This window comes from Solanum verrucosum, unplaced genomic scaffold (genome assembly GCF_900185275.1).
Source record: "Solanum verrucosum unplaced genomic scaffold, falcon-dt-bn FXZP01000143.1, whole genome shotgun sequence".
Classification (NCBI taxonomy): Eukaryota; Viridiplantae; Streptophyta; class Magnoliopsida; order Solanales; family Solanaceae; genus Solanum; species Solanum verrucosum.
The window spans coordinates 564,776-574,723 of record NW_026020238.1 but is presented as its reverse complement, the minus strand read 5'-3'; the positions used below and the strand labels follow the sequence as shown (position 1 = coordinate 574,723).

Sequence of the window (9,948 nt, the reverse complement as noted above, 5' to 3'; positions counted from 1 at the left end):
ATCCATCAACTCGGTCTTCTTGTTTTTCCATGGAATTCTACAAAGAGAATCTCATGATCATTTGTCTGTTGTTTCATTAGTAGTGGAGGTCCAATGTAGAAACAATGTGTCATCCCACTTACTGTGAAAGAACTATTTAAACAGTGTGTCTTTCGTGGTTTATAGCAACAGAAATAGTTGACACGTTGTGACAGTAGAAACTTTTGTTTCTTTTCTCTCTAGTCTAATCCCAAGCAGACGAGCAAGTGAATTATCCATTTGCATTGGGCTTCCAGATTGGTTGATCAGAAACCATCGGCTGATAGTGAATTTGAGTCGAAAGAATGGTCGCGACAAGATTCAGAGGTGCAGTTTTAATGATCTTTTCAATATCCCAGGTACCATTGATAAAAAAAGCATACACGTTGATGTTGTTTGGTGTTGAGTTTCCTCTTTTTCTATGCTTTGTTTTGTGTGACTGCTATCCTGATTTACATGTCTGCATTAGAGTATCTTGGGATTTTTCTCTTGCTGCCCCTGTTCTTTTGCCTGAAGTGGACTACGAAATTCTGAAAGTTTTTTGGCCGATAAATTTTGATTTGTAAACTGTAATCTGAAACCTGCAATCTGGAACTGTAATATGCAGTTTGCAATCTAGAATCTGGAACTTGGAATTGTAATCTGCAGCAATCTGCAATCTGGAATCTGGAACCTGGAACTGTAATCTGCAGCAATCTGCCATCTGGAGTTTGGAACTGTAATATGCAATCTGTAATCTGGAACAGCTGCAATCTGGAACTTCTTGCCTCTTCTATAACTGCTACAATCTGATTTGTTGTACATTTTGAATGTGTAGGGAAATGGAGGTGATCAAATTTGAAGGGTCGCCACAAGTCAATTTGATCTCATTGAAGTGGATGATGAAGAGTTTTTGAACTATTGTAAAACTTTGAATACATTATGTTTGATTTTGTGAAATATATTCATTGCTAGAATATATTGAACTATTGTAAGAGTACTTTTTTAACTATTATGTACACATATTTAGAATATTGCTTTATAAGTATGTGTATGTACAGAAGACATGATATTATCTTTTGAAATTTATTGCAAATCTATATATTTGAATTACTTATTAGCCAATTTAATGCTTGAGATTATTTATTGCAAAATAATATTGGTGTTTTTTAATTAGAAATTGTGGCATATAAATATTTTATAGCCAAAATGATATTGTTACACTTAAAAGTGTAGCCATAGGACTGTAAATTGTGGTATGCACATGGGCAAGGACTACACTTCAAAGTGTTGTCATACATCGGATAGAAAAGGCAACACTTTAAAATTGTTGTCATACATTAGATAGAAAAGGCAACACTTAAAAATTGTGGGCAATAAGGAAGCTTAGGCCACGCTTAAAAGTGTAGTTGTATGAGATAGAAATGTTGCTATTTGAGGTACATAAAAGCGTTGCCATTTTTCCTTTTAGGCTATGCTTTTAAGTGTAGCTGATAAGGCAACACTTGAAAAGTGTTGCCTAAACTCTAAGGTAACGCTACTTTTGGGCACCCCTAGAAAAGTGTTGCTTAAAGTCCAAAAGTGTAGCCTTTTATCAAAGGCCACACTCTTTGCTAGTTTAGGCTACACTTTACTGGGGTGGCTGTAGGCCTAAAATGGTGTAGTGCGTGTTCCTTAGCAATGTACCTATGTTTTCTAGTTGATTCCAACACTATAAGGTACATCTAAACATCATGAAATCATCTATAAACATGAGATCATGAACCTTGAATCGATAATTTAATTCAAGGAAAGTTAAGAGTCAAGTCTAGAAATTAAGAAGCAAGTCAAAGTAAAGTTCTTAAAGTTTTCAAAAGTCTTTAACAATGTTTTAACTTTGATTTTAAGACTCAATTTTCAAGTTAAGCAAAGAGTAAAGAGTTAAGTTCATTTCTCAAAAAGCTATAAGGGAGCTAAGTATTCTCAAAGAGTTTATAAATGTTTTCACATTTGAGCAAGAAAAGGGAACATCGATTCCAAGAGAGTCTTTGAGCTAAGTTTTGAGTAATTATCTCAAACCAAAGAAAGAAGTTGTTTTTAAAACATATGAGTTAAGTATATTTTTGGGAGTAGTATTGAGCACCGATATGGGGATGTGAGTTCACATTAACTCAAGTCTCCATAAACCATGTAGCCATCATGGGTAGTAAAGGATCATACTTTTTAGATGACTCCTTAAGATACTTTTAGCATAGACTAGTAGATCCACTTAGTGAGTTAGGTTCTATACCCCTAGAAAGGTATAGGACGGTCCTTGTCTGTGTGAGGTAAAATGTTGTACCACCACTTAGGCTCATAGTGGTGGTTGTCGGTTAGAGAATCTCCCACATAAACTATATTACTTTATTATATAAGTAAAGTTGAGGTTGTTATTGCATTTCTTTAACGAAGTAAGTTGTTTTTCCACCGTTTTACAAGTATTACATATATTGCATGTGTTTTATTGCTTTATATTGAGTTAAGTTATTCATGAGTTGAGAAGAGACAAGGTAAGTGTTTCTTTCAGAATCTTTTCAAGCCTATGTTATGTTTAGCATTCCAACTCGCATACTCGTACACTCAATGTACTGATGCCAGTTTGCCTGCATCTTATTATGATGCAGATGCAGGTAATCAGGATCAGCATCCAGTGCCTTGTTGATATAGTTGAGCACTCTAGAGTCAGTTGGTGAGCCTCCTTGCACTCCGAAGGACTTCTTTTTATTGCTTTCAGTTTTATTATTAGTCCATTAGGATGTTGTAGAGTTTGTCCCAACATCCATCTCAGTTGTTTTAGAGGCTTCATAGACAGTCAGACAGATAGTATTAGTTCTTTAGTCTTATTCATTTCAGTTGTAACCGTTTAAGACTTGAGCTGCCATTTTGGCTAAGTTATTGCATGAGATTTATCGCTTATGTTTAAGTCTTCAGCTGAATAAGTAAGCCAGGCCAAGGGTTCGCTTGAGGACAACAATGGTTCGCGATTGCCGGCCACGTCTAGGGTATAGCTCGGGGCATGACAAAAGTGTTCTATATATTTATTATTTTTTATATTTGTTTTGTGTTGACTTTTTTCAAGTATGAATTTCCTATTATTTGTGTTCATTTTGATCTAAGAAAATGTTATGTCACAAGATACTATCCTTGCAAGGTATATAAAAATAGTTAAGAAAATTGTGGTTGATCACAAAATGATCTTAAATCAAATTAAAGATTCTATAAATATATAATTTTAATTTTGTTCATCAATTAATTGTTTTTATTGGAAAAGTGTAATGTTTTATATCATGACACAACTTCTATAAGATACTAGATACTCTCATTAGACAACAATTATATGAAATGTATGATGCATGAAAAAAGATAGGACTACAATTTCACAAAGATATGGTAGAAACTTAAAGAAATAAAAGATTTTTCACCATAGGTGATGTAGTTCATATATGAATATTAAATTATACTACTGAAATATATATATATATATATATATATATATATCTAAAATAAAAATTGGTCATCATAAATATTCGACATACACTTAATTCTCTATTTAACCATCATTCGTTATAATTACATTTCACTGTAACAACCTAATTTTTTTTAGAACTAATTTTTGATGTTATATTTTTTTTTCTATAACATTCTACTTAAAACAGTGTTGAAATTTTCTATAAAAGTACACTTTTGGTAAAATTACATCTCTATGATAGTGTTACTCAAATATTAATTAAGTAATAATATTTTAAAATGATATATTACGTATAAAGATAAAATATTGCACTATTTATGGTAATAGTTATTAGTGTCATGCAGATATCAAATTTTAAGTATTAATATTTAAGAGAAAAAAATTATACTTAAATGGTGTCCATCATTTATAGTCATAACCTCAAGAGGAAACACTATTGGTGACCTTCTTTATATATATATATATATATTGATATTATTTTTCTATTTTGCTGGTTAAGTTTGTTTAAAAAATTGAGTAAAGTAAAAAAAAAATAGTACTAAAGAAATGTCACTTTCTCACCATATTTAAATTTTAAATGTATTTTGAAATGTTTCAATGAAATCTGGTCATTTTGATCTCAAAAAATAATTAACTTTATGACAATCTGTATTAATCATTCAAAAGCACTTGACCACTATTCTTTCAATTTATAATTATTTACTAAAAAGTTTTAATTTAGTCATATTAATTCTATTTTACAACATCATAAACTATATAATATGATACACACATGCAACGCATGTGCCGTAAAACTAGTATATATATATATATATATATATATTTGTGAACCTCTAACAAAATAGATTGACGGTTCTAAAGGAAATTTACAACCCCCAAACTCTTAATACTGTCTCAAAGAATATATACATCTTAAAAAAATTGTATCTACCATGTCAAATACTCCATTTTCACGTTGTCACTTTTCAGCTAGCCATCCATGTAGCATCTCCTTGTATTTCCAGGTTAAGACGATCACTAATTGGTTCTTGTGCAGGATTTGTATTGACCGTTTGTGGTTTATAAATGGTGTAACAGTTAGCTTCAGCTTTAGAAGGTTCAATTCGGAAGCTAACGTTATGGAAGAATGATCTTTTCTTCTTCTCAACAATCATGTTTTCAGATACTCTTAATATCATTTTTTGGAAGAGCCCATATTTTTAATAAATTAGATATTAGTAAAAGATTATTCCTTAGTTTAATGCAATTATTTATGACCGTGCGATGCACGGGCACATTACCTAGTTATTTATAAATAGGATTTTTAGTTAGATATATTCTTACCTCGGGACTTTTCTTGTAACAATAACAATAACGAAATCAGTGTAATTAATTCAAAAAGTGGAGTCTAGCTAGAATGGTGTGTATGATGTGTAGACAGTCTTACCCTTTTCTTACGAAGGTAGAGAGATTGTTGATTTTTACATCATCGCAGACCCCACAAACCGCTCGTTCCTTTCCCTTTCCAATCGCAGACCTCAACCCTCATGATCACAATGCTCTGCCCAACATTCTCCCCTACGCAACCACACAACAACCCTTGTGACCTTGACTCAAAACAATCCCATCACCTCTTCGCGATTACGACACCCAAGCTTGCAACCTCAAAGTTCACAAAAATCAGGTGCCTACCATTATCTGGTTAAGTGCATGAACCTATTGAGAAGAAAATCAAATATGCAAATTTCACCAAAATGCACTGCAAACTTGTTGGGATGCTTAAATACCAAGCTGAGGTATCTAGGCACATATTTGATTGTGATGATCTCTTAATCTTCAATTTTACTAGTTTGCAACTTAAGCTTCTGAATCTCTCCAGATGTCATTGGAACTTGTTCAAACTATCCACTCAAGTCATAAATCACCATTCGGATGTATACGGACTTTCAAACCTCGATTCTGAGCTCGTTTATCCCAAATGCTGACATTGATCAATTCTTAAAATCTTAACTTTCTAGTTTTTTATTTTCTTCTCTAATACACATCTAATTACCTCAAGTTACGTATTACCCATCCTTCCAAGTCCTGATATAGATTAAAGCCTACACCAATTGTCACTTAATTAAGGGTCAAGGATCCTAATATAAATCTACAAAACTGATTGTTACAAGAAGTGATTTCCATGATGACCTCCTAACTACATGATACTAACTTTTATCGTCATGTTGAGATGCCAAGACAATTTACTTTATTCATACTAAATTTTCGTTGTTAATCCAAAGGTTAAAGTTGTTCAAAAATGCTCCAAAAAAAGAAAAGGAGAATGTTCCATCTGGAAGAGGGAGTCGACATATAGAAAAGAAACAACTATAATAAGAACAACCTAAATTGGTGTTGGCATAGGTCATCCCGAGGTTCATGGACTCAACAAATTGTGGTGACGTTGGTGCTGGAGCTAGTAATGGTGAATTTGGTGATGTCATGGGATATGACGAGGGTCATGGATCCGGTGCAAATAGTGGTGGAAACGAAATGAGGGAGAGGCCTTGGTAGAATTTGAATATCCCAACATTTGTTTTTCATGTTTTGTTAGATTTTTAAGTAAAAGTATTTGTGCCCCCAATTGTTTGATGAATTTATTGAAAGAATTTACTTTGTGTTTTTGAAGAATTTAGTAAATCCTTTTTATTTATTGATGTTCAACTACGTATACATTCACTTCAATTTTATTTTTGTTTTTTACATTTTGCAAACATTTATAGATTAATTAATTGTACTTCTAATTAATAGTCACTAACAATGCCATTACATATTACATAACCCTATCTATTAAGATTTTTCATTGTATCTCAAATATTAATTAATACAACATTCTAAGTAATATTTTAGCATTTTCATGGCGAGCAGTTAGCCTCACAAAACAAAGGCCACGATAGCAAAGTAAGATACATTCTTCTTCAAATTTATCTTGCTTGAACTTTTCAAAAAATACTAACAAGCGCATGTCAGATACTTTAAAAATAATATATTTTTGGAGAACTTCATACGAGTTACATAGTGTTAAATAATTTTAAACCATATATATATATATATATATATATATATATATATATATATATATATATATGTATATTAAGATAACAACAGAAGTCATAAAATTACTAGTTCTCACTTCGATATTTTTCTAGCGCATTCGTCGCAAAAACTCTTACTTATTTTTGGTTGCTGCATGAGCCGCCAAAAAAAGTTTGTCACTTAAAATTTCATTTTTTCTTGTAGTTGTTAAAAGTGGAGCGAACTATTGAAAGAGGTTTAATTGAATCTCTTTAGTTGCGATATAAAATTGAGTAAATAAGATAAAATAGTTTTGTATATACACACATTGTTAAATTCCCTTAACATTTAGGAAACTTTTAGTGTTGTAGTAAAAGTGATTCAAAATTAGTTTATGCCTCAATTCAAATTTCAAGTCAAACATTTTTATTTTGAATCCTCTTGTTAGAATTAATAGAATGTCTAGTTTTGTCACTAATAGAAGTTATGCTATTTTTGTGTGCAGTACTGACAGTGGATACTACAAAGATTAGATGCAAGTTGATGCTAATTGTTGTTTAGGGAGTTCTAGTTTTGGCATTGGATATGGCGAGGTCACGGATTCGGTGCAAATGGTGGTGGAGGCGGCGGTAGAGGTGGAGGTGGTGGTGGAGGAGGAGGTAGTGATGGAGGATCTAGTTTTGGCATTGGAGATGGTGAGGGTCATCGATCGGGTGAAAACGGCGGTGGTGGTGGTCAAAATGGTGGTAGTGGTTTTGGTGCCGGAGGAGTATGGGGCCATGGTGGTGGTGGTAATTGATCCCTCCATTTGCTCAAATGACTATTTTTCATGTGTGTGCTATTTCTCCAATGGTTCTTATTTAAACATTTTTCTTGTGTCAACTCATTTATTATTAGATACATTGTCATAATGTTGACATGATGTAATCTACTCATGTCTTGACCAATTCAACTATTTATAGTAATGAATATTTTTAATATACCAATGATCAAGAACATCCATGATTCAAATGATTAAAAGTATAATTTCAAAATAGGAATCGAGGGAGATTGGGGGCTAGGCCTTACCCTAGCCTACAACAACAAAATGGATAACCAATCCATTCATCAATAAAAGGATGCACATAAAACACACAAGTATACAACGATCCTACTCCTAAACACCCAAACCTACAATACATTGACAAAAATATTGTCCTTTTTATATATTTGACTGACAATAGGTAAAAAATATTGTTGAAATTAAAAAGTTGTCAAAAAATAAAAAAATGCATTTTTTTAAAACAGTCTAATTTTAATCTCCTTCAATTATTTAAAATATAATTATAAAATTTCAAAGAAAGAAAAGTAAAAAGGTCACTCAAACAAGAATAACAAAAAAAAATTGTGAGGGCCTCTTGAAAACAGTGTTGCGATTTCAAATTTCTGCATAGTTGCCTTATTTCACATATATGAACAATTGTCTTATTTAACATTTATTCCACCTAACTTTGGGTGTGCACAAGTGGACACACTTAAACTTGTATAAAGTTTAACATGTAGATACAAGAGTCCCAGGTACCATAATATACTTAGGATACAACATAAGACACAAATCGTCTGGTAGGATGCCACATAAGACATGTATCTTTCACCTAATTCACTAATGTTAATGACTGAAATGTATCAAATAGCAATGGAAAAAATGATTCCAACAGTTAGACCTTTCTTTGATATATATTCTCTATTCCTAATTGTTGTTTTTTCGGAAAATACTGGAAATTTGTTTAACTTTATAAAAGTTTAAGTGTCTACTTGCACACATCCAGATTTGAAGGACATAAATATGAAATGAGGTCAAGTTAAAGGGTTTATTGAAAGGAAAAATCTTTCAGAGGAACTTAATTTCTTCTAATTTTGAAGAATCATACAACTCAAAGGTGACATTTTTATCTTTCTAATAAGAAAGAATTTCAAAATGTTACCTAAGGAATCATCATTTTGTTAAGGCATAATACATTAATGTGCACTTTAACATGACTTTATCTGGAATCTAAACCTTCCAACTTTGGGTGGGCACAAGTAGGTACTTAAACTTGTATAGAGTTGAACAAGTAGATACACATGTCTTACTTGGCGTTATACGTGGAAATTCACATCCAACGTGGTATCCTACATGTATTATGCCACGTACGAATGATGTGTCTACTTTTTCAGCTTCTTAAAAATTTAAAAGTGTCTACTTGTGCACACCAAAAGTTGGAGGGTATAGATGCAAACTAAAGCCAAGTTAAATGGCATATTTATATATTATGCCTTTTATTTATATAGGGATAAGGCACAAGTACCCCCCTAGACTATGATCAAAATCGCAGAGACAGACCTTAACTATACTAAGGTCCTATTACCCCCTGAACTCATTTTGTTTGTAATTTTGTACATCTTTTGGCTTATGTGGCACACCCCGTGACTCCATGCAATTGAGGCGCGTGGGAGGTATTTTGATGTCAAGTAAGCCAAAAAGGTGTACAAAATTACAAAAAAAATATGAATTCAGGGGGCTAATAGGACCTTAGTTTAGCTAAGGTGTGTCTCTGGGATTTCATCATAGTCTGGGGGGGGGGGGTACTTGTACCTTATCCCATTTTTTTAATTCTTTTTTATTTTGTTTCTATGATCCCCCCCCCACCCCAAACCACCACCTCGGTAATCTTTTTTTATATTTTTTGATTGAAAATTTTGTGTTCACTCGCTTTTATATATGTGAAACCACAGACTTTATCCGAATCAGCAAAATTAATGCCACATAAGTTAAGTAAAATTAGCATAAGAAGAAGGGTCTCCTCGAACATTCAACCTTCTACAAATGATAAATAAGTATTGACCAAATAAGTAGGGTTCTTATTTATTTTCTAGTGTGTGATCAGTGAAAAAACTATTATTCCAAGAATATTTATATATAATCTAGCAAAATACTATAGGCGGAAAGGGGTGGGGAGTGATGGTTCAAGGTGGGATAGTCAAGTGATGGGAATTGGGGAACCTTAATTAACCTAATGTCCTATTACCCTCCTCCCCCCCCCCCCCCCGAACTCATTTTTTATATAAATTTGTACACCTTTTGGCTTACGTTGCGTGGAGTCACGGAGTGTGCCACGTAAACCAAAAGGTGTACAAAGTCTTTTAAAAAATGGGTTTGGGGGGGGGGGGGGTAATAGGACCTTACTTTATTAAGATGTGTCTCTGCAATTTCAGTCATAGTCTAGGGGGTACTTGTACCTTTTCCCAATTACTATATTCACCTTAACTAGTCCATATTTATGCTACATATTTTTGGAAAAACTCATAGATTGCCCCATGAACTTGTCCGGAAAAGTAAGTTACACACTTAAACTATTACAGTAACCTAGTACACACTTTTACTACTCAAAGTTAATTTATTACCACCCTGA

General features: G+C 32.8%; 1 protein-coding gene across 1 annotated transcript; it reads left to right on the top strand.

Annotated features, from left to right (window-relative positions):
* Window positions 1–5,881: 5,881 nt before the first annotated feature.
* Window positions 5,882–7,316, top strand: LOC125832796 (glycine-rich protein DOT1-like). Its single transcript, XM_049511987.1, has 2 exons — window positions 5,882–5,972; window positions 7,111–7,316. Exons 1-2 carry the CDS (start codon window positions 5,882–5,884, stop codon window positions 7,314–7,316), a joined length of 297 nt encoding a protein of 98 aa, XP_049367944.1.
* Window positions 7,317–9,948: the final 2,632 nt, after the last annotated feature.